Source organism: Oncorhynchus mykiss, chromosome 17, assembly GCF_013265735.2.
Source record: "Oncorhynchus mykiss isolate Arlee chromosome 17, USDA_OmykA_1.1, whole genome shotgun sequence".
In the NCBI taxonomy this organism is placed as follows: Eukaryota; Metazoa; Chordata; class Actinopteri; order Salmoniformes; family Salmonidae; genus Oncorhynchus; species Oncorhynchus mykiss.
Genome location: NC_048581.1, coordinates 54,932,590 through 54,957,628, shown reverse-complemented (window position 1 = coordinate 54,957,628; position 25,039 = coordinate 54,932,590). Strand labels below are relative to the sequence as shown.

Below are 25,039 nucleotides of genomic sequence, written 5' to 3'. Positions count from 1 at the left end.
ACAAAGTCTGATTCAGAAAATGGAAAAAGGACTATGAATAAGTCATTTGGAAGTTTTCGAGTGTTCGGGGGCATTTTTTTGGGGGGGGGGGGGGGGGGGTGTACGAGATGTTACTACTAAGATTAAGTCTCAACCAAACTTACGATGAACCAAATACTAACTTGTGATGTGCATTTGTAAGGGGCAGGGGGAGAAAAACATAAAGACTGAAATAAAGAGAGTGCGTGAAGAAAGCGATAAGATGAAGTAGGGTAAGGCAGAGAGAGAGAGGCAGAGCGACAGGGGCAGAGATCGAGTGAGGCAGAGATCGAGTGAGGCAGAGAGAGAGTAAGGCAGAGAGAGGGGAAGAGAGAGAAGCAGAGAGAGAGTCAGAGAGACAGAGGCAGAGATAGAGTGAGGCAGATAGAGGGGAAGACAGAGAGGCAGAGATAGAGAGGCAGCGCGAGTGAGAGGCAGAGAGACAGAGAGAGTAAGGCAGAGAGGCAGAGATAGAGAGAGTCAGAGAGACAAAGGCAGAGCGAGAGAGGCAGCGAGCGAGGCAGAGAGAAAGGCAGAGCGAGAGGCAGAGCGACAGAGGCAGAGAGAGAGGCAGAGAGGCAGGGGCAGAGATAGAGTGAGGCAGAGAGAGAGAGTAAATCAGAGAGAGAGGGGCAGAGAGAGAGGCAGAGAGAGAGAGAGGCAGAGAGGGAGAGAGAGACAGAGATTGAGAGAGTGAGAGTGGGGCAGATAGAGAACGAGGGACTCCCAGAGACAGATGTCCCACTCCCTGCAGATTGATGGCTCCTGGCTCCATTCCATGCTAGGCTCTGACCCCTCTGTCCTTTGTTGTAATTTATAGGTTGCGTTTTGTGAGATTTAAGCGCTAGTCTGTGGCCATCATGGCCCTGGAAAGAAAATGACCTTCCTGCAATAGCAGCAGAATTAGGCCTCGCCGCTTAAAAGTCGCCCCCAGGGGTGAATAAGTGAGCGCTTTCCGATGTAGGCAGACATTTTTGACAACGTGTTAATGTTGTTGTTGTTGTGCCTATATAAGTGACTGCTTTTTTTCACTGCTACACTTCATGTGAACTCTTATCAGTTATTAATATTGTCTGCGTTTTAAAGAAGGAAGTGGACATTTGACTGGCATATATTTTTTTAGTTTAGACACAGTGGTGTAAATAAATTAAGGTTAGGGTTAAGGTTAGGTTTAGGAACACGGGGTGGGTTTAAGGTAATGTATAGTTTCAGAGAGGTTAACTTAAGGGTTAGGGTACGGGAAAGGCATAAAATGGAACATTGGGTTTGCATATTGCCGTCGACCACCATATATTTTCTGCAGGTTCACTTCCTTTTAAAAAATGTGGATTTTAGTTGTCGAGGCAATGGGATGTGTATGAAACACTAGGAACACCTTCCTAATATTGAATTGCACCCCCCTGTTGAAAAATAGATTTTATATTTTTTCTCATTGAGACTAATCTGGATAATAAAGGTACATAAAATAAATAAAAATACACGCATAAAGATGTTGAGCGTGAAAAACCCAGCAGCGTTGCAGTTCTTTGAACAGGGTATGGCAGCTACTACCATACCCCGTTCAAAGGCACTTAATTATTTTGTCTTGCCCATTCACCCTCTGAATGGCATACATACACAATCCATGTCTCAAATGTCTCAAGGCTTAAAAATCCTTCTTTAACCTGTCTCCTACCCTTATCTACACTGATGGAAGTGGATTCAACAAGTGACATCAATAAGGGATCATAGCTTTCAGCTGGATTCAGCTGGTCAGTCTATGTCATGGAAAGAGCAGGTGTTCATGATGTTTTGTATACTTTGTGTATAGTGTAGTTCAAAAATATATACATGATATGTGTACATGAATTAACACATCAATACCACAAATGTCACATGATATATCAATATTACGATCTGCCTTAGTATACATCTGTCTGTAAGCATATGGCTTTGTGTGTGTGTGTGTGTGTGTGTGTGTGTGTGTGTGTGTGTGTGTGTGTGTGTGTGTGTGTGTGTGTGTGTGTGTGTGTGTGTGTGTGTGTGTGTGTGTGTGTGTGTGTGTGTGTGTGTGTGTGTCTAGCATTTGTGCGAGTGTGTGTCTATTGCAATCAAATACTTGGCTCAGTGGCTCGTGAGCTCAGCTGGCTCTCTGCTTGGCCATTCAGAGCATAACCCCATGAACAAATCAGTCTGGAAATTATTTGGACAGAAATCCTTCAGCAAATGATTACAGATTTGCAATTGAATGACTTCTAAGGTCTCTCCCTAGGCCTACGTATAGGTTCTCTACGAGTCAGAGCCTAGATTCTTTTATCACTACAGAGGATGGGAATCTTATCCAAACCCATCCCGGTCCCCTGACACAGTCCTACCAGCTCTCACAGTCTCACAGCAGAATTAGACATTCATCCATGTTTCTCAGTGTTTAAGGTTAAGTTTAGGCATTAACTCCAAATTGTTAAGGTTAGAGTTAAGTTCAGGCATTATCTCCAAATTCTCAAGGTTAGGCATTCATTCCAATTGGTTAAGTTAGGGATAGGCATCCCGTCAACAGGACAGTTGTAAATCACGGACGTGATTTTAGAGAAAGAACTCATTTCGGTACATATAAGTGTCTTATATCGCCTGTAAGCTTAAATTCTTGTTAATATAACTGCACTGTCCAATTTACAGTAGCTATTACTGAGAAAAATGCCATGCTATTGTTTGAGGAGAGCTCTTAACAACAAAACACTTTTTTCATCAAGATAGGTCTGATAAATTCAACACTGAAGGTGAAATGTGTACTTCCATTCTGAAATATTGCTCTGATTTATCATCCAAAGGGTCCCAGAGATAACATGAAGTGTCGTTTTGTTAGATAAAATAATTTTTCATATCCTAAAAAGGTCCATATAGCATGCACGATCGATTTTGTGTTTCCAGTCGTTCAATTTGCAAAGAAAGGAATCTGTGAAAATCTACCCCTAAACGTTGTTTCAACCAGTCAAATCACGTTTGTATGTATTCCTCAGAGATCCTAGAATGTAACCAGACTTCACTATATCATTAGGGGTGTAGTATATCCTATAGGACACCAAATGTGGTCAAAGAGCGACGCATTCATGGCACGCCGATGACGCACGCGGGCAGTCTTCACTTGATCAACTCTAACTTTGTCAAATAAGCACCAATCAGGGTAAAACAAAGCTAGCTAGATAGCCAATGAGATGGGCTTCATTGGAGTATCCGGAAACCCTGTATTTGTCGCAAAATGTAGCTGCTAACGTTGTGCGACCGTATGCCTTTTCCTTTTGGACAAATATTATAAGAATATTCAGAGTTATGAAGTTTTGAAATCTGGTTGTTTTGCAAATTTTTAACTTATAATATGGCTACTAATACTGGAAAAGCTAAATCAAAGTCCAAGTATACAGATTTGACGATATTCCTGCAGACAATGTAACATGAATGCAAATGTCTCCACGATCTTCCCAAATGTACCTGGGTGACTTCACACTAGATGTCATGTGGTTTGCTCATACTTCACGTCATCTGTCTGAAACTTTGCACATACACTGCTGCCATCTTGTGGACACCATTGCAATTACAACCAGAGATATGGCTAGAAGTGGGACCTTTCTGTTGCATTTCAAAGATGGTGGCAGAAAAAAATAAGAAAAAAAGTTTTTTTTTTTTTTTTGTATTTTCTTCTACCAGATCTATTGTGTTAATTATATTCTCCTACATTTAATTCACATTTCCACAAACTTCAAAGTGTTTCCTTTAAAATGGTACCAAGAATATGCATATCCTTGAGTCTGGACCTGAGCTACACGCAGTTAGATTTGGGTATGTCATTTTAGGTGAACATTTTTAAAAAGGGGGCTATCCCTAAGAAAGGTAAAGATTTGGGATAGGCAAAAACATAAATACAAATAAAACATTATATTGCTGGATGCGAACTTGCAACCTTTGGAATCAGAGAAAGATGCTTAGATTTTACCAACCTACTTGAAGGTAACAGGGCTCACTGTTGCCCCTAGTGGCCGGTTTCCACGTCATCTCCTGACATCCTCAGACATGGATGGACTTCAAATACTGACTTGTATCATAGGTGACCTGGCAGCACAAACACAGCATTTGGTGTACTTCCATAGGTTTCTGGAGAGAGAAAAAGAGAGAGGAAAGAGGGAGACATTGTGTATGTGTGTGTGTGTGTGTGTGTGTGTGTGTGTGTGTGTGTGTGTGTGTGTGTGTGTGTGTGTGTGTGTGTGTGTGTGTGTGTGTGTGTCAGCAACGGCTAAGTAATAGTAGAGGACCCCATCCTCCCTGGCAAAGAGCAGAGGCTGGTATAGATTGATATTGGCCCGACTGTGAGAATCCTCCATCAGTACATTCTGGACAGAGTTTGCCACTGAGCACTGATCTGACTGAGACCTGCTTGCGATTAAAATAGCAAAACAGATCCAAATGAAAGGGTCAGATGTAACATTACCTTGCACAGTACTAAACAGTATTAAATGCAATTGATTGATTGCTTTTATTTGCCAGTAAAAAAAAAGAAATCTATACCGCAGTACATACATTTTAAGTCACTTGTTACACTTTCGACCAGCCCAGATGTCTGCTCTATGGTAAAGTCATGTTGTATATTCATGGTCTACGATATTGCAAAGGATCAGACATCTGAGCTGACCAGTGTTTTGATCTTCCAAACAAGGCCTTTCCCAGAGTTCCATTTGTTCATTCCCCCCTCATTTGCCTCCAATGCAAAATGTGAAAACTCTGTTCCAATCTGCATTTCAATGTCCCAATTTGTTCAAGAGGGAGTTGCAGCTTTCTAAGTGAGCCGGATAAAAGCGTCTGCCAAATGGCTAAATATTTAAAATTATCTGTAGCTCCAGAGCCGATAAAAAGGACTTTGAAAATCAACTGCCTTCGCCAAAAGCCTCATTAGTTGGACGACAACAAAATGTCTCCCCACCGAGGCGGGGCGGGAGGAAAACCCAGGTATCTGCGACTAGGCAATTAAAAACAAGTTATACAGCCTTTTTCTCAAACTGCACTGCTCCCTATTTAGGATAAAAAAAAGCCTCTTAATGCGCTAATGCTAATATGCTAATATCTTATGTTATCATATGATTACGTGTTTATGAAGGAATGGTGGAATGAGTCAGTGGTGTGTTTGTTGATCCTATCCATTGCCACTTGTGTTTGCATGGAGTCGATGGAAAATATGGAAATCCCTGTGCATCTTTCATGCGCCCTTCCTTCAGCGATTGGCGCTCTACGCTAGCTTCGCAAACATCTTAATTGCGTTAAATGGAGGGGAAAAAAGGGCCAGATTAAACGTCATTAATGAGGGTTGTGTGGGGGAGGCTGCTATTCCCCGGATGGTGCTTTTGTTCACTTTGGCAAAGCGGGGGAGAAAGAGCGGCTTCACCTTGAAGCTGAAAGCACACCATGAAACAGGGTCATTGTGCCTCCCTCTACCAAAGACAGGCGCACACTTTTCTCCCTCTCTCTCGCTCTCTTGCACAGAATCACACGCACCATCTCCCTCCTCTGTGCCTCTGTCTCTTACTGCCACTACCCATCCCTCTCTCCGGCTCAGTCTGCCCCTTGTCTCCCTTTCTTTCACTCTTTAAATTTCTCCCCCTCTTGTTTTTCCAAATCTCTTTCTCTCTCCTCTTCCCCCAGTCACTCTGTCTGAAAGGCAGATAAGCTCACTGGGGGAGACTTTAGAGGACTCTCCATCTGTGTATAAATAGTTTAGGATGAATTATTGAGGGACCTGGGGTTGCTAATAATCCCGCAGGACCCATCTGACAATGACACGGAAGATGGAGGGAAAACAATTACGCAGGGTTTCTCCTTCGCAGGAATTGGATTGGAAGGGGGGGGGGGGGGGGGCTCTGGGCGTAGAACAGAAGCCCCTCGCGGGCCCAACGTCTTGGCTAATAAAGCCAATTAACTCTCTGGAATCAATCGGCCCAAGAGGAACGTCCTTTTCTTCCCTTCCCTGGGACGCAACAGGAACTGTAATGATTCATGTTTCCTCCCCCCCCCCACCTCCAGTCGTCCCTGTTTGTAATGTCCCCTCATCTCGTCTCCCCTGTGGAGGACGGGATAGGACAGGACACCGCGTCTCTCAGCCGCCTTCCCTCCGCCGAGGCGGGATAATAGGACAGGAAAGGGGGAATGAGAGGAGAGGAATATTAATGATGGTGTTTAGGGCTGAAAGTGTTGTAATGGGAGGGCAGACTAAACCCCGTGTCTCAGAGTCAGACCCTTGCTCCTGATTTTGTCAACCACCCCAAGGTGATTTTGACACGACAATTTACTCTTTTTTGGGGGGGTTGGTTTTCTCCTCTTTTGTGAAAGGCCTTTGAGATAGAAAGGATTACACTACAACATTAGGAATATTTATTTGCACCAAATCTGTTGCCTAGGGAGCAACAACCCACAACTGTTGTAAACAAGGGACCAATCAAAGGGACCAGGTTAAATTGATCAACTTCATTATTAATAGTAATAAGAGAATTTACAGAACATAATGACAGTGTGGAATCGGTCTGAGTGGTATAAATGCAAACTGCTGTTTAGTATTGTTAAAGGATAATACAAATAAAGTGTGTGTGTGTGTGTGTGTGTGTGTGTGTGTGTGTGTGTGTGTGTGTGTGTGTGTGTGTATACCGTATATTCTGGTATGTGTCTCATTTCTGCTATACTTGTGCATGTGTGTATTGGAGTGTGTGTGCGTGTGTGTGCGTGTGTGTGTGTGTGTGTGTGTGTGTGTGTGTGTGTGTGTGTGTGTGTGTGTGTGTGTGTGTGTGTGTGTGTGTGTGTGTGTGTGTGTGTGTGTGTGTGTGTGTGTGCGCGCACGCGCGCACGTTTACAAGTGTGAATGAAGCAGAGAATTCTCAACTGCGTGCGGGCCTGCATGTGTGCTCAAGCGTGTGGGTGTACAGTCCCCATCTCTCTGGGGAGCGCGTAGAGAGGTGGACGATGACAACAACACTGTCCTAATGATGCATTTTCTACTCCATTGATTCAGTGGCTCTGCTCTCCAGTAAATCCTTCACATGCAACACATTAAAGCCGGCCCTTTTTCCTCATCTGCCAATCGATTAGCGAGAGTTCAGGCTGCCTCCCAAATGGCACCCTGTTCCCTGTAGAGGGTCCTACTTTTGACCAGGTCTCATAGGGCTCTGGTCAAAAGCAGTGCACTGTATAGGGAATAGGGTGAGATTTGAGACACAGGCTTACAGTGGAACGTGGTGCATTTGCTGACTTCCACAATGCACACACAGTGTTGTGTTGTTTTAATGATCCTTTTTGTTATACTTTATACCTTTAAAGGTTTTGTCCCGACCAAGATCCATTTGGGATTGAAAGGTTGTCACTATTACTATAAAGAAAATGTAAGACACTATGTTGTTATTTTAGGTTTGCTTGAGTTTTTTCGCCAAGCACCTGTAAGTGTATTGTGATGAATTTGTGCTCATAATGACAAAATACTACAGTATATTTACTATAAATATTATAGTATTCACTGCAGTGCTTTTGCAGACTTTACTGTAGTATTCACTGTAGTGTGTTTGCAGACTAAAGTCCACAAAAACACTACAGAGAATACTGTAGTATTTACTGTAGTATTTACAGTTAACTCTAGTATAAATAATGTAGTAAAAGAAAACTGTAGTATGTACTATAGTAATTAGTTTAGTGTTTTTGCAGACTGTATTATACTGTAGTATTTACTGTAGTGTTTTTGCTGACTCTAGTATGCTGTAGTATTTACAGTAGTGTTTGTGCAGACTGTAGTGTGCTGTAGTATTTACTGTAGTGTTTTTGCTGACTCTAGTATGCTGTAGTATTTACAGTAGTGTTTATGCAGACTGTAGTGTACTGTAGTATTTACTGTAGTGTTTTTGCGGACGTTACTGTAGTATTTACTATAGTGTTTTCATTTTATTATCTTTGAAGTGGAGGCCTTTTCTTTCAGGAAACTTACTGGAGAAATACTAAAAGAGCACATTTCCCATAACCTGTAGGTAGGTAGGACTGGGGTCTGAATGGATAGTTTCTGCTCTTTTTTATAACATCTGCTAATATGTGTATGTGACCAATAACATTTGATTTGATTTGAGGAACACAATATATGTTCTATACTTGGCATGTCTTTTTCTCACTTATGGGTGGCACAAATTGTGATATAGGGGGAGGGGAATGGACAGGGAGTATGCAAATTGAATAGTATTGTAGTATTTACTATAGTTTAAAAACTGTAGTGTTTTTGAGGACATTACTGTAGTATTTACTACAGTGCTTTTTTTGCAGATAATACTGTAGTATTCACTATAGTATTCTACAGTATACTACAACATTCTATAGTAAGTACTAGACATGATCGCGGGATACTACAGTGTGTAGAATAGTATTCTACAATATACTACAGTATACTACAGTTTACTATATAATTCGAAGTACTGTAGTATTCTTTCATGTGGGTGGGAATGTTACTTTCTAATTCTTCAGCGACTCAAATACATGTCAAGTAGTTAGAGATTGCACAGGTGTGTGTTTACTTTCATTCTCTCTCTCTTTCTCTCTCTCTCTTTCTCTTTCTCTCTGTCTCTACCTTGTGTTAGCACTGTGGGATCGGTATGGTAAAGGAGGTCTGGGGTAATACACGCCATTATGAATGCATACCGTCCCTTTTATGTATGTTGGCACTCAGTTCTATTTCACTCGGCTAGAATAATATCACACTCAAGACGAGAATTCATTAGTCCATGAAACAGCTCCTGAATTTTTAAGGCCTATTTTACGGAACAAAAAAGCCCTGACGTGGTCTCTGCACAGTAATTGAAGATTTTCTTTTTGCGTACTATTCTCCCAACTCATATTGCGGTCTTGAAAGTGCCTTCTTATTTAATCAAGGGTTTACTGCATTCAATTACATATTTTTTAAATGATATGAGGGTAGAACCTGCATGGAAATGTTTCCGGAGACCTTGACTCTGTGTCCCCATACTCTAAGATAGTCCCCTTTCCTCATCTCATTCCCTCCATGAGCACAGATCTGAACGCACATGACGGGTGAACGTGATAAGGTGGAAACCTATCCAGTCCATTCACCTGCCAGTGGTCTTGAAGGAAAGGTGGTAAGGACTATTAGAAGAATATATGGACACAGACTTTTCACACACAGAGCCAAGGGCTTCCTCATTAACGTTAAAGGAATAGTTCCCTCCAAAGTTTGTCAGACATGGCAAGACATGGTTTGATTAGGTTGGTTTGTTACCCTTCCAACAAGTCACTGTGCTGCTATTGCATACAGACTAGTTTATGTTGCATTAATGTGTCATTAAGTCTCATGCCAGAGTTACACAGGAGTTAGAAACGGGGATGTAACGATTCACCAATATGCATCAGTCCCGGTTCCAATGTTAAAGATACTAGTGCATCGATCCAAATGAAGCATGCATCGGTCGGATAACAAAAAAAAAAGATTCAATCTTGTTTTATTACGAAAATACCTCTTACCTGTTTTGAATTAATTGATGCGTCCTCTCCGTCAGTTCAGTAGCCTATTGAACTTTTATGCATGTAACGGCATATGACTGTCAGATAATAACAGGGCGCACAGGGCGGGGGACACAGATGCTCGCGCCAGGGAGAGGTTGGCCTATGTGGTTCTAATAGGCTATTCGTCCATCTGCACGAAACCTTCAGCATTCGGATGCTTGTAAAATGGCTTTCGCAATGTCAAACCATAGCCTTTATTAGTTGAGTGACAACCAATGTAATGTATCTAAATGCTTATCAAATCGTTCATGAAAGGAGAGATGCACATCCCTAGTTGTAAAGGGTTCATAGCACCTTGTTATAACAAATGTGGCTGGAATTCCTCTTTAGTAAAGCTCACAGAGCGCTGAGACCTTGCAAAGTAATCTAGTCACGTTTTTCATCTCTTAAAATCAATCTTTAAACTGAAGTGAAAACATATTTTGTTTATGGAGAAAAGGCTGTACTTGGTCCTACCTTTCGGGTCCAGATAAGTGCTAACAAAACAGAGGTGAGAGATCTGGAGATTTTTATTGACTGACTGAATAACATTTTAAAGGCGAGGATTTTCTTTCAGAGTTGCTAATGTGCAAGGCTATAGAGCCCTTTCATGCAACGGACTCTTTGAAGACTATAGCTGAAATGTTCTGACATATTTGGGGGAATAAAATAACACTTTTTAGTAGAGGGAGCCATGAATGATAATAGCCAGTAGCAGTGTGTGGGTAAAATGATCGGTAAAGCCAAGACAGAAAAATTATCCATATTACAACCTACAGTTGAAGACAGAAGTTTACATACATCTTAGCCAAATACATTTAAACTCAGTTTTTCCACAATTCCTGACATTTAATCCTAGTAAAAATGCCTTGTCTTAGGTCAGTTAGGATCACCACTTTATTTTAAGAATGTGAAATGTCAGAATAATAGTAGAGAGAATAATTTATTTCAGCTTTTATTTCTTTCATCACATTCCCAATGGGTCAGAAGTTTACATACACTCAATTATTATTTGGTAGCATTGCCTTTAAATTGTTTAACTTGAGTCAAACATTTCGGGGTGGCCTTCCACACGCTTCCCACAATAAGCTGGGTGAATTTTGGCCCATTCCTCCTGACAGAGCTGGTGTAACTGAGTCAGGTTTGTAGGCCTCCTTGCTCACACACACGTTTTCAGTTCTGCCCAGAAATGTTCTATGGGATTGAGGTCAGGGCTTTGTGATGGCCACTCCGATTCCTTGACTTTGTTGTCCTTAAGCCATTTTGCCACAACTTTGGAAGTATGCTTGGGGTCATTGTCCATTTGGAAGACCCATTTGCGACCAAGCTTTAACTTTAACTGATGTCTTGAGATGTTGCTTCAATATATCCACATAATTTTCCTACCTTATGTTGCCATCTATTTTGTGAAGTGCACCAGTCCCTCCTGCAGCAAAGCACCCCCACAACATGATGCTGCCACCCCCGTGCTTCACGGTTGGGATGGTGTTCTTCGGCTTGCAAGCCTCCGTCTTTTTCCTCCAAACATAACAAAGGTCATTATAGCCAAACAGTTCTATTTTTTGTTTCATCAGACCAAAGGACATTTCTCCAAAAAGTACAATCTTTGTCCCTATGTGCAGTTGCAAACCGTAGTCTGCCTTTTTTATGGCAGTTTTGGAGCAGTGGCTTCTTCCTTGCTGAGCGGCCTTTCAGGTTATGTCGATATAGGACTCGATTTACCGTGGATATAGATACTTTTGTGCCTGTTTTCTCCAGCATCTTCACAAGGTCCATTGCTGTTGACTGATTTGCACTTTTCGCACCAAAGTACGTTCATCTCTAGGAGACAGAACGGGTGTCCTTCCTGAGCGGTATGACGGCTGCGTGGTCCCATGGTGTTTATACTTGCATACTATTGTTTGTACAGATGAACGTGGTACCTTCAGGCATTTGGAAATTGCTCCCAAGGATGAACCAGACTTGCGGAGGTCTCCAATTGTTGTTCTGAGGTCTTGGCTGATTTCTTTTGATTTTCCCATGATGTCAAGCAAAGAGTTTGAAGGTAGGGCTTGAAATACATCCACAGGTACACCTCCAATTGACTCAAATTATGTCAGTTTGCCTATCAGAAGCTTCTAAAGCCATGACATAATTTTCTGGAATTTTCCAAGCTGTTTAAAGGCACAGTCAACTTACTGTATGTAAACTTCTGACCCACTGGAATTGTGATACAATGAATTACAAGTGAAATAATCTGTCTGTAAACAATTGCTGGAAAAATAACTTGTGTCATCCACAAAGTAGATGTCCTAACCGACTTGCCAAATGTATAGTCTCTTAACAAGAAATTTGTGGTGTGGTTGAAAAACAAGTTTTAATGACTCCAACCTAAGTGTATGTAAACTTCCGACTTCAACTGTATGTGTTGTGATAATTGTGTTGTTTGCTCTATAACCTGTTAGTTCATGTGCCTTGACACCGTGATATATAGACCTAAGGCCCAGACAATAAGAAGACACAGTGGCAGAATAAATTAAACTACACCTTTGTTTCATCACAAAACAGGAGAGCAACCTCTGTCCGGTGAAGTCCACAAAACATGGTGCATGGAACAAACAGTCACGTGACCTACAGCATGATCAACCAAGTGAATGTTTCTGACATTTTCCGACTACTAAACAAATATTTATTTAGAACCACTGAGAGTTTCCGCAAGTTGCAAAGAAAACTGGAGCTGCCTCCTATCATGACACAAGGCGAGACCCAGATGCAGACACAGGAGGCAGATGGTTGGAGTCTTACCCTATTGGAATAATACATATTGTAAGGCAAGAGAATAGTCGTGGACAGGCAAAAGGGTCAAAACCAGTTCAGAGTCCAAAAGGTACCGAAGGGCAGGCAGAATCAAGGTCAGGGCAGGCAGAATCAAGGTCAGGGCAGGCAGAATCAAGGTCAGGGCAGGCAGAATCAAGGTCAGGGCAGGCAGAATCAAGGTCAGGACAGGCAGAATCAAGGTCAGGGCAGGCAGGATGATCAGGCAGGCGGGAAAGTAGTCCAGAGTCAGGCAGGGGTCAAAACCGGGAAGACTAGCAAAAAGAGAACAGCAAAAGGAGTACAGGAAAAACACGCTGGTTGACTTGACTAACATACAAGATGAACTGGCACAGAGAGACAGGAAACACAGGGATAAATACACTGGGGGAAATAAGTGACACCTGGAGGGGGTGGAGACAATCACAGGAACAGGTGAAACAGATCAGGGCGTGACACCTCCACTATTCCAGCACCATTTCAACTTCAACATTTCAACATAATAAAATCACCTATGCTTTCTCTAATAGAGTTACAACAACAAAAATACCCTAAATAATTTAGTCCAATCAATGTAAGATAAATATGATGTAGCGGTCAATGTTTGTGTGTATGTGTGTGCGTGCAAGCAGAAAAAACATGTCATTCTCTTTCATGTTGACGAAACAGTCTATCACTCTGTCATACAGTACACACTTTTAGTTTTTGTTGTCCTCGGCTACCTGGCTAAAATGCTTGCTTGCTAGCCTAACTTCCTTTCTTGGGTAATGTTAGTTAGTTAAAATTATTCTTCTACATCTAGCTACATATTTAACTTCCATCCTCTCGGGCCAGGGGCACAACAAGGTATGAGCCAATGGTTGATCAGAATCGCGGTTATAGTCATTTGCCAGTACTGAGAATTAAGTAAAACCACAAGTCCAAATCCCTATCTCCATTCATGGTTAATTTAGGAAAGGGACCATTTTAGCTAGCCACCGGAGTACAACAACACAACAATATGCAACAATTCAAGTTGTTTCTGTCAAAGACATATTTCTCTTGAGGAGATGTGATAAATGTGAAGCCAAATTCAAACTGGCTTCTTGACACTTTATTTATTGGTGCGCCAGAACCATTCACAGTTCAGCTCACTCAGTTTAGCTCAACACTGATTGGCTATTATTTTATACTTTTTTATCACGGGAGGCCAAATGCTCGCTGGCTTCCCTTGCATTCAAGGCTTCCTTTGCAGCAACAATGTCATACCCTTTTTGACCAGACAGTATCAGATAGATGGCCTACACATACAGAGACAGAGGGGTGCTGTTTGCTCGCTTGGATGCTTTCTCCGGTAAGATACATTCAGCCTCTTGCGAATTGACGGAATATGACAAAAACACAGAGAGATGAAAGATAAAGGATTTTATATGCGTTTGCCCTTTTCCTTGGTAAATGTATTTGGGAAGCCTGGCTTCTCTTGGCATCCATGATTACAATGCAATGATAATACCAAGTCTCATGATCTCACATTTGTTAAGTCATAATTGGACTTCATGAGAGGCACGGGCTTAATTGATGCCAGCAAATCTTCAGTTAGACATCTTGCAATTGGAATCTCTTGTAACAGAAGATAAGAGAGTTTGGCCACTTGGCAATAAATGTATTGTCACCGACAGCTTCTTCTCAAATCACTGGTAAGATTCATTTAGGCAAGTCAGTTAAGAACAAATTCTTATTTACAATGACAGCCTAGGAAGAGTGGGTTAACTGCCTTGTTCAGGGGTAGAACAACAGAATTTGACCTTGTAAGCACGGGGATTCGATCTAGCAGCCTTGCGGTTACTGGACCACCGCTCTAACCACTAGGCTACCTGCCGTAGGTGAAGAAAGTAGTGGTGTCTTTCCAACCTATCTTTCCTACTTTTTAGACATTGTCTCTTTCAATCCCTGATTCCTTTCTCTCTCTCTCTCTCTTTTACTCCCTTCTGTCTTTCCCTCTTTCTTTCTCTCTCTCGGTGGGTGTGTGTCCCTTTAGGTCGGTGGATGTGTGTCACTTTAGGGTGTCTGCAGTGGTTGAGATAAGAGGCGAGTGTAGGACACAGGGGATGGTGTTCACAGCAAGGTGATCTTATCTTCGCTCTCTACCTCTACCTCTACCCTTTTCTCTCTACCTTTCTCTCACTACCTTTTTCTCTCTACCTTTCTCTCTCTACCTCCCTTTACTTTTCTATCTTGTCCCCCCTCTCTATCTCTACTCCCTCTCTCTCTCTCTCTCTCCCTCTCTCTCTCTCTCGCTTAGCCTCTTTCTCTGCACCGCTTTCTTCTCCCTTCTCCACCCCCGCTTTCTACTGTTCATTTGCTCTTTCCCTTATCTTCCCCTCTCTCTCTCTCTCTCTCTCTCTCTCTCTCTCTCTCTCTCTCTCTCTCTCTCTCTCTCTCATTCGCTGCCTCTTTTCTTCTCTGCACTGTTGTTGATTTGAATTTGTAGCATTGTAAAACAATGCAAGGCAACCAAAGATGAATGTCCATCCACTGCTCCTACCAGTGTGTGTTTTAGCCAGATACTAGCTAGAGCCAGACACAGCAAGATCCGAGCTGTGCCTGACTATGACTGGGGTGTTTGTTGAGTGTTGTGTGTGTGTGTGTGTGTGTGTGTGTGTGTGTGTGTGTGTGTGTGTGTGTGTGTGTGTGTGTGTGTGTGTGTGTGTTTAGACCTTACTATCCTTTTGAGTTCCAAAAGTCCTCACAACGATAGTAAATCAAGGAAACTTTGACAAACATTTCTGCGGTCCCTAAAAGGAAAAAATCTCTTTTAGGCTTAGGGGTTAGGTTTAGGGATAGGATTAGGGTTAGGGTTACAATTGGGGTTAGGCTTTCGGGATAGGATTAGGGTTAGGAGTTAGGTTTGGTTTTAGGGTTAGTGATTTGGGGTTAAGGTTGGGGTTAGGGTTATGTTAAGGTTTAGGTTTAGGGTGAGGGAAAATAGGATTTTGAATAGGAATCAATTTTTTGGTCCCAGCTTGGATAGTAAAATCAACGTGTGTGTGTTGTGTACCCCTGTATGAGCGATGTGTGTGAAGCCCAGGCTTGCACACACACACACACACACACACACACACACACACACACACGTGTTCCTCCTTTGGGAGAGGCAGCTGGCATGTAGCGTAACATGACAGGGAGGAGGTAGGTAGGAGGTAGCAGGCTGTCAGCAGCGAGCTCCCACTCGGGCTAATGAGCATGGCATTAATTAAAAACAGCAACAGGCGGAGTGAGCTCTCCAGCGGCCCGCAATCAGACCAGCCCAGGGTTAAAGACACAGAGCCAAGCACACACAGCGACTGAGACCAGCTCCCCAGGCACACTAGTTAGCCCTGCTCTTCATACATGCCGCAGCTCGTCTGGCCCCCACTCTCTTTGCCCATAACATGTCAATATGTAAATAGCCAGATACCACAGATATTAATGATATAACTTTACATCAAAAAGGATGTTGACAAGTTGAATGTGAACAAAAGAGTGAGAACGTGAGGCATAGAGCTAGAAAGATACGAGATCTACTCTTCAGGCATCCTTGTTTAGTTCTGTTGTTGACTACTGCCCGCTGTACTAAAGCGGCGTTTTGAATGTTCACACAGTCTTTTTGATTGCAAAATGCTACTCACAGCTCGCAGACGGCTTTTAGTTTGTTCATTATATTTTAAAACTGTGTATATGTACAATCTCTAGGACAGTGTGAACTGTCTTTATGACAGTCCCGTGAGGGGAGTCAACCTGGTGTTTTTACAATGCCCGAAAACATTCTGGGGTTTGAATTAGTAATAAACAGACACAAACTGTAAACTTGACAGAAATAAAAGATTGGAGAACTTAACATCTTTGAGTCTTTGAAAGAAAGTCCAAGTCTAAATAGAAAAACAAAAAAGACAAAAAATGTCACACCAATCAGCTACTTATGCCTTGATGGCGAACTGCCTAATAAGCATCACCAGTGCATTGTGTAAACATATTTTTGTTCATACATTGACACATTTTCATCCTTTCATTTCTTTCAAAGGAAATATTTCATTTCATTTTCACCTCATGCTTTCATGGTAACAACGCATGTTACAAATTGACGGTGGGGAGAATGTGATGTTGAAGCGCAAACAGGCCCTACAGACGATTTCTATTGGGGTCCTCTGAACATGGTTCCGGGGTTTCTGTGTTACATGTTCCTGTTCATGGAGGGTCTCCATAATAACATTCACAGTCAACAGTTGGACAGTTCTAAATAAGATTCTCCTTAGCTAACACTATGTCAGCCTTATGACAGCACTACATAGGCTTCCTGTCAAGGGGGCCTGTGAGTGACATGTTCCTGTGGTTTCTCTTAGTTTGCCTGAGTCTCCGGCATCTCCCTGGCAGCCCCCTCATGTCAGCCCAGGTGCTAGGGAAACTGGGGATTGTGGGAACATATGGTGCAGAAAGAAAGACTGTCAGGGAAATGTCTGCCTTGTCACAGCAAAGTGAGGACCGACGCACACTGATGGTCGACTGGATAACTGCAGACTTGCAGGGAGAGAGAGAGAGAGAGAGAGAGAGAGAGAGAGAGAGAGAGAGAGAGAGAGAGGAGAGCCACATACGATTTGACATGTTTTGGGAGAAAGTAGCTAGTATAGCTAGATTAGCTTGCACACGTTTATTAATCTCTGCCACACGAGAAGTGATAACATGGAAAGGGAAAGTGTATAGTTAACTGTTTAGCATACATACACTGAGTATACAAAACAGCATGAACACCTGCCCTTTCCATGACATACACTTATCAGGTGAAAGCTATGATCCCTTATTGATGTCACTTGTTAAATCCACTTCAATCAGTGTAGATGAAGGGGAGTAGATAAGTTAAAGCTTTTTAAGCCTTGAGACAATTGAGACATGGATTGGGTGTGTGTGTGTGTGCCATTCAGAGGGTGAATGGGCAAGACAAAAGATTTCAGTGCCTTTGAACGGGGTATGGTAGTAGGTGCCAGGCACACCGGTTTGTGTCAAGAACTGCAACGCTGCTGTTTCCCATGTGTGTCAAGAATGGTCCACCGCCAGCCAACTTGACAGAACTCTGGGAGGCATTGGAGTCAACATGGGCCGACATCCGTGTGGAACACGTTTGACACCTTATAAAGTAAAATCGATATTAGGATTGTGTTCCTAATGTTTGGTATACTCAGTGTATAGTAGGCCATGTAGGTAGCGCTTCGGAGATAGTACTCTTTAGCTGCAGGCTTACCATCTCTCTCTTTCTTTCACTCACTCTCTCACTCTTTCATTCTTTCTCTCTCTCACTCTTTCATTATTTTTCTCTCTCATTCTTTCTCGTTCTCTCTCCATCTTTCTCTCTCTCTTTCTTTCTTTCTTTCGCTCCCTCTCACTTTCTTTCTTTCGTTCTCTCTCTCTCTCTTTGATCTCTCTCTCTGTCTCTCTCTCTCTCTCTCTCTCTCTCTCTCTCTCTCTCTCTCTCTCTCTCTCTCTCCCCCAGGGATGGCTCTGTTTGTGTTAGTTTGTGTTCTTGGATTTTTGCCTGTAACGAGTTTGAGTCGTCTCCTCCTTCGCTGTCTCTCAGTGTCTGCCCCAGTATGCTAACGTCATTATCCTTTCTCTCCCTCTCCCTACCCCCTCTCTATGTCTCTCTCTCTTTCGGTCTCTCTCTCTCTCTCAGGCTGTGCCTTCCTTACCTACTGTGCCAGAGAGTCGGCCCTGAAAGCTCAGAATGCTCTTCATGAGCAGAAGACCCTGCCAGGGGTAAGTTTACCACCACACTGTCATACTGTTTGTACTTTATGGCCCCTCAAGCACCTTAACATGCACCCAGACAAATAAATGTTAAACAGATTCCGACACCCATAAAGATCACACACAGCTAGGCACCCACACACACAACGCACACACCTTGCCACACAAATGTGTTTGCATTCAAAGGTGCCACACAATGTCTTTACTGTTGACATACTGTACACACAACAACACACGTACACCACCCTCTTTTCCCATTTGTTCTCCCTCTTTTTCTCCATGCGTCCCTCTCCCTCTTTCTCCCCCTCCCTCGCCTTTTCATTCTCCCTCTGACAGTCACACAAACCCACGGGGAGAAACCACATAGCATCACATCAGAGCAGGCCTATTTATAGTTGCAGTGTGTGTGTATGTGTGTGTTCTGTGGTAGGGCCAACAATATACTGTAAATATACAAACAGTATATCTAACGTGTCTAACAACATTATGTTCGTACATACAGAAGAAAGGAAGCACTTGAGTACATGAGGAATACAAAGTGCATTTAAAGCAGGTGCTTCCACACAGGTTTGGTTCCTGAGTTAATTAAACATCCCATCATGCTTAGGGTCATGTATAAAAATACCCAGTTGCCCATTATTTTGGCTACCATGGTTAGAAAAAGAGACCTCAGTGACTTTGAAACAGTGGTCTCAAAGGAGCAAATGGGGGTTTAAAGGGTGGTGTGTGTGTGCATGTTGCGAAAGTGTGTGTGTGTATTTGTGTGTGTGTATTTGTGTGTGTGTGTGTGTGTGTGTGTGTGTGTGTGTGTGTGTGTGTGTGTGTGTGTGTGTGTGTGTGTGTGTGTGTGTGTGTGTGTGTGTGTGTGTGTGTGTGTATCAGTCACCAGATTGCAACCCAATTGAACACTTATGGGAGATTCTGGAGCGGCGCCTGAGACAGCGTTTTTCACCACTACGGACAAACACCAAATTATTGAATACTTTAAGTTGGTGTTTCCTTTATTTTGGCAGTTACCTGTATAACATACTGTATGTACAATATGATTGCAAGCAACAACTCCTACACTATCTGGATCCAATGTATACTTGAATATATTTTTTTATTTTTTAACCCAGCACTATGTTGCAGGGCTTTAACATTGTGTATCTGTGCCATATGTGTGTGTATGTGTGTGCGTTGAGTTTTGATGCGTCTCTGTCAGGGCTCGCTTGGTTGGGCCTGTTCGTTTTTTAATGACGCCTCCAGGGAGGTTGACAGTCGCCATGTTGAGCAGAAAGCCTTTGATGTGAGTGATTATGACATCATAGATGTGCAGTGCGGAAGAGAGGAGTCGTGCGCTGCCTCTGCCGCTGTGGATACTTCTCTCTTTCTCTGCTTTCATCCCCCCGAGCAGGAATGGCGCAGTCACACACCAAAAAAAAGAAGATACATTTAACATTTGGCCAAAACAAAAAATTTGATTTTCTGTTCACAATGAAGATTTTGCCTTATTGAGTGTTGTTGTATGCACAGTACGTGGTACGACATCTATGTTATCAGTAAAGGGCCCTTTTTTAATGTAACGATCCATACTTTTTGAAAGCTTCACAGTGACTAGAGCAGTCCCTGTAGCTTGTGTAAATGTTGCGAGGAGGCGGCAGTGGCGGCGGCAGTGGCGTCATCGTAGTAATCTTGAGGAACCCACAGCAAATGAATTTAATTGAAGTCACTACCCATCACCGTCGTTTAATAAGAAATGCTAATTAGCCAATCCCAGATCGGCCCGCCGGTGATTGCTTAGGTTTGTCGACTCATTGTGAATGCTAAGTAAACAAGTATAATTCTCCAGGACAGTTCTGGTATGAGCAGCCAACCTTAAAGAAGCAGAGGAGTCTGGGAGACGCGGTCTTTGAAGCCTTACAGAGGTGAAGACAGAGAAACACAACAAATGAGTTGATTAGGGAAAGAACAGGGACTTGGCGGAGAGATGAGTAAGGCAGTAGGACGTTTTATCCACACTTTGCTTCTTTTCTTCTCTTTTTAACCAACTATCGCCCCTCCCCCCACCACCATTTTCACTTCACTTGGCATCTTTCTTTTCAAAGTTGTTCCCTCATGTTGGAAAGTTTTGAAAAGCAGTGTTGTGCCTAGCTCAGCCGATGCCCAGGTGACGCCTAAACTGAGAGGATTTGGATTCCATAGTGAAAATACCCTGAAGGTGCTCCTAAAGGCACTAGGAATTGACATGATACAAGCACCTTGAAATGACTTATTGATATACCTATTGCAGGGATACTTAAATCGGGAGCTTGAGCCCAATTCCACTGCTGATGTTCCTTCTTGGCCTTTCGTTGGGGACTGAATTTGAGCCGGGGGACCCTGCGAGTGCACTTAACTATCAAGTAAACATGAAAATCAGAAGTGTAACTGAGCTTGAGCTCCAGATCGGATGTATCTCTGACTTACTGGGATATCTTAAAGTGATAGTTCACCTTTTAGAAGTTTTATTTTATTTTCAAATTATTTTCGACTTCACTAGCGTGTTGACATTTTCTCCAAAGCATTTTAAAATGTTTTAGCTGGTTATCTAGCAACATTCAGAATCTCATGGCTGGAATTGTTGGACAACTTAGCAATGCTATTGGAAATGGACCAGGCCTTTGTGTGGAATCAACTATGGTATACAGTAAACTACTCATTTGTATTTTAGTAGGATATGATAATTGTTTGTTTTTATGTATCATAGTCACTAGTGATTGACATTGATTAGAGTAGACTGTGTACTTGTGTACACTACATGACCAAAGGTATGTGGACACCTGCTTGTCGAACATCTCATTCCAAAATCATCGTCATTAATATGGAGTTTGGTCCCCCCCCCTTTGCTGCTATAACAGCCTCCACTTTTCTGGGAAGACTTTCTACCAGATGTTGGAACATTGCTGAGGGGACTTGCTTCCATTCAGTCATAAGAGCATTAGTGAAGCCAGGCACTGACGTTGGACGATTAGGCCTGGCTCGCAGTCGGCGGTCCAATTAATCTCAAAAGTGTTATTATTACCATTATTCCTCATCCACCAAACTTTACAGTTGGATCTATGCTTTGGGGCAGGTAGCATTCTCCTGGCAACCGCCAAACCCAGATTCTTCCGTCAGACTTCCAGATGGTGAAGTGTCCAATGGCAGCAAGCTTTACAGCACTCCAGCCGACGCTTGGCATTGCGCACGGTCATCTTAGGCTTTTTTGCGGCTGCTCGGCCATGGAAACCCATTTCATGAAGCTGAACGAACAGTTCTTGTGCTGACGTTGCTTCCAGAGGCAGTTGCTTCCAGAGGCAGTTTGGAACTCGGTAGTGAGTGTTGCACCTGAGAACAGACGATTTTTACGCTCAATTTTTACGCTCTACGCTCTTCAGCACTCGCCGGTCCTGTTCTGTGAGCTTGTGTGGCCTACCACTTCGCGGCTGAGCCGTTGTTGCTCCTAGACGTTTCCACTTCACAATAACAGAACTTACAGTTGACTGGGGCAGCACTAGCAGGGCAGACATTTGAGGAACTGACTTGTTGGAATTAACGTATTATTATAATATATTTTTTACCTTTATTTAACTAGGCAAGTCGGTTAAGAACACATTCGTATTTACAATGACGGCCTACACCTGCCAAACTTGGACGATGCTGGGCCAATTGTGTGACGCCCTATGGGACTCCCTATCACGGCCGGTTGTGATACAGCCTTGAATCAAAACCAGAGTGTCTGTATTGACACCTCTAGCCCTGAGATGCAGTCCCTTAGACCGCTGCGCCACTCGTGAGCACCCTATGACGGTGCCACGTTGAAAGTCACTGAGCTCTTCAGTAAGGCCATTCTACTGCCAATGTTTGTCTATGGAGATTGCATGGCTGTGTGCTCAATTTTATACACCTGTCAGCAACAGTTGTGGCTGAAATAGCCGAATCCACTCATTGAAGTTGTGTCCACATACTTCTGTATAGATAGTGTACTACTTCAGGATTTCACAGGTGCTGGCACATTATTAGGTTGCTCTTCCATTATAGTTATCTTTAACAGAAATCCATTAAAGTTCCTTTTACAGAGAAGAACTTAACCAGAGGTCAAACCAATGCCAAACAAAAACTAAACATAACAAATGTTGCATTAGTTTATTCAAAGTGTGCGTCTATAACATGATTCACCGGGGAGGTTTAAGACAGGTATAAAATGGGACCTGTCTCAAATGTGTGCCTTTGGATGCCATATTTATGATCCTCTCGTGTTTCAGACTCATACAACAGCATGATGCATCAGAAAGCATCTATTGATTTTGGCACAAGGCCTCCCTAGCAGGGGGTGAGGGAGAAGGAGGAGAGGGGGCACGACTAGCCGGCACAGTGTGTGTACACACCTACGCGCAAATACTCGCTCAAACTCATAAACACACATTCTCACACAAGACATACTATTACACTTGTGTAAAGCCGTGAGCATTAATCACACATACAGACACACAGACTACACACACACACAGACACACAGACACACACACACACACACACACACACACACACACACACACACACACACACACACACACACACACACACACACACACACACACACACACACAGACACAAAGACACAGTATTATACATTTTATTTTCATGTTTAAGGACTTGGAGGACTAGTCCAAAAGAAGAAGAATCAAATAAAATTACAAGTGAGAGACAAATAGACATAGATCTTTCTCATACATCCCCACATAAACACACTTCATACATATGCATGTATTTCTGTCACTCTCACACCCACCATCACATCTGCACACTCTTACAAACACATTCTCCTCCACACTGAATAAGCAGCGTAACATACACACACAGAAATCTAGTGCCGACCGACTCACACTGTAATAGCGCAAAGTCAGATGAGAAAACATAGAAGCTCGTGAATCAATGAGTCATTTCAGAGCATGTTCAAATACACACACAGCCCAGCACCGTTCTACCATCCCCCTTTTCCTCCCTCTCTCCCTGCCTTCCTTCCTTCCCTCCCTCCCTGCCTTCCTTCCTTCCTTCCCTCACTCTTTCCCTTCCTGACACCCGTTTCAACCCGGGGACAAGAAAACAGAAGAAAAAGAAAGGTGGAAAGGGAGCTGGGTGATAGAGGGAGAGATGTTGGGAGGAATAGAGAGGGATGGATAGAGAGAGAGAGAGAGAGAGAGAGAGAGAGAGAGAGAGAGAGGGGGTGAGAGAGGAGGTGTAGGCAAGGTGTCTCCATACCACTGATTTGTGTCTGTTTCTTTTTTTCTCGAGGAGAGATAATGACTGGGTCCAAAAATCCATGGCATTGATTGGCTACATGACCCACTTTCATGGCAGCTTTTCTCAATAAGCCGCCTCATTGGTCAATAACTGCCTGGCTCTCTGGGTGAGGTAGGGGTTTTATGAGTGTGGCTGGGAGGAGAGAAGGGGGGACTAAGGGGGAGTGCACGTCTGAGCCATGTTCGCATCCTAAATGGCGCCCTATTCCCTATATAGTGCACTACTTTTGACCAGAGCCCCATCTATTTAGTCCCTATGAAGTGCATAGGGCTCTCGTCAAAAGTACTGCACTTTATGCGGAATAGGGTGCCATTTGGTGAAGGAGCCCATGTCTCAAACTGTTGAAGCTGTGCGTTAGCGTTTTTCATCGTGTATCGTGTTCTGGAGGCAGTTCTGCAGAGTGGTCACTAGCAAGCACAATCACAAAGTCCTAAAATCTGATTTTAAACTGAACCATAACCTTAACCCTAACCACACTGCTAACCCTAATGCCTAACCCTAACCTTAAATTAAGACAAAAAAAGCTCCTTTTTGTTTTCATACATTTTTACAACAGAGCCAATTTTGACTTTGCAGCTGGCCTATCTAAGGAGATATCGCTCAGTTCTGCCTCCAGGACAAGACTCAATAAATATCAACCTGCGTTTAAGCTTCCTGTCCTCATCTTCTCACTTGACAGGACTTGAATTTGAATAGTAACGTATTGCATTCATAAAAACGTTTTCCACTAGGTCCAAAAGAGCTTACATAACCTTGTTAAGGGGAGAAACTCACCCCATCCACCATCACCAATGAGTAGCAACCACCTGGGTCAAGGATAGGTATGCATACAGCCCATAGCCGTAATACTTCGTTTTATCCAGGGGAAGCGTTGGTCCTAAAGCTTATTTCCGGTGCCTGTGTGGTACGTGGTGAAACAGCTGGCCAGCCGTGGACAGACGTGATAATGACAACACAGGGAGCGGAGCGGAGGTGGAACAGTATCAGCCAGGCCGTGGCTCGGCAGCTTTTAATAATTGATGGTGGCCTAGGCCCCGGATTGGGCAGTAATTGCATTACAGGTCACTTCTCAATAGCAATTTGTGAAAGTTGCGGTGATGTGTGCCGGGTGGCGATCAATAGGGGCTGTCCAGACTCTCTCTCTCTCTCTCTCTCTACTGTATGCAGGCAGGCAGACCTTTTTTTTTAATCTAATAATGTCGTTTTTATATGTACTGTATGTAATATTCAGCTGCTAGCACAATATGACATGGTATTTTACAATTCATACATTTCATAGTGGGTTATAATCACTATTCTGTTTCTTCAGGAGGAACATGGGCTTGTTCATCAATGTAACCTGGGATTAATTTACAGCCCCTCAGTTATCATCTACTGCACTGCTGAGGCAGTGATGGGTCATTCACCCTCCATGGACCATCCTCATACCAAACCTTATACGTTTTGGTATTTGGTATTCTATTAGGATCCCCATTAGCTGTAGCAAAAGCAGCAGCTACTCTTCCTGGGGTCCACACAAAACATGACACATGACATAATGCAGAACATCAATAGACAAGAACAGCTCAAGGACAGAACTACATACATTTTTAAAAAGGCACACGTAGCCTACATATCAATGCATACACACAAA

At 43.0% G+C, this 25,039-nt stretch overlaps 1 protein-coding gene across 25 annotated transcripts in view; it reads left to right on the top strand.

Moving 5' to 3' along the window:
• Positions 1-25,039, top strand: part of celf4 (CUGBP, Elav-like family member 4) — a 107,789-nt gene that overhangs the window by 16,251 nt on the left and 66,499 nt on the right. For all 25 annotated transcript variants that reach the window (XM_036950204.1, XM_036950200.1, XM_036950202.1 and 22 more), the window contains exon 2: positions 18,029-18,111. In XM_036950204.1, coding sequence (XP_036806099.1) covers positions 18,029-18,111 — 83 coding nt within the window. The remainder of the gene's footprint in view (positions 1-18,028; positions 18,112-25,039) is intronic.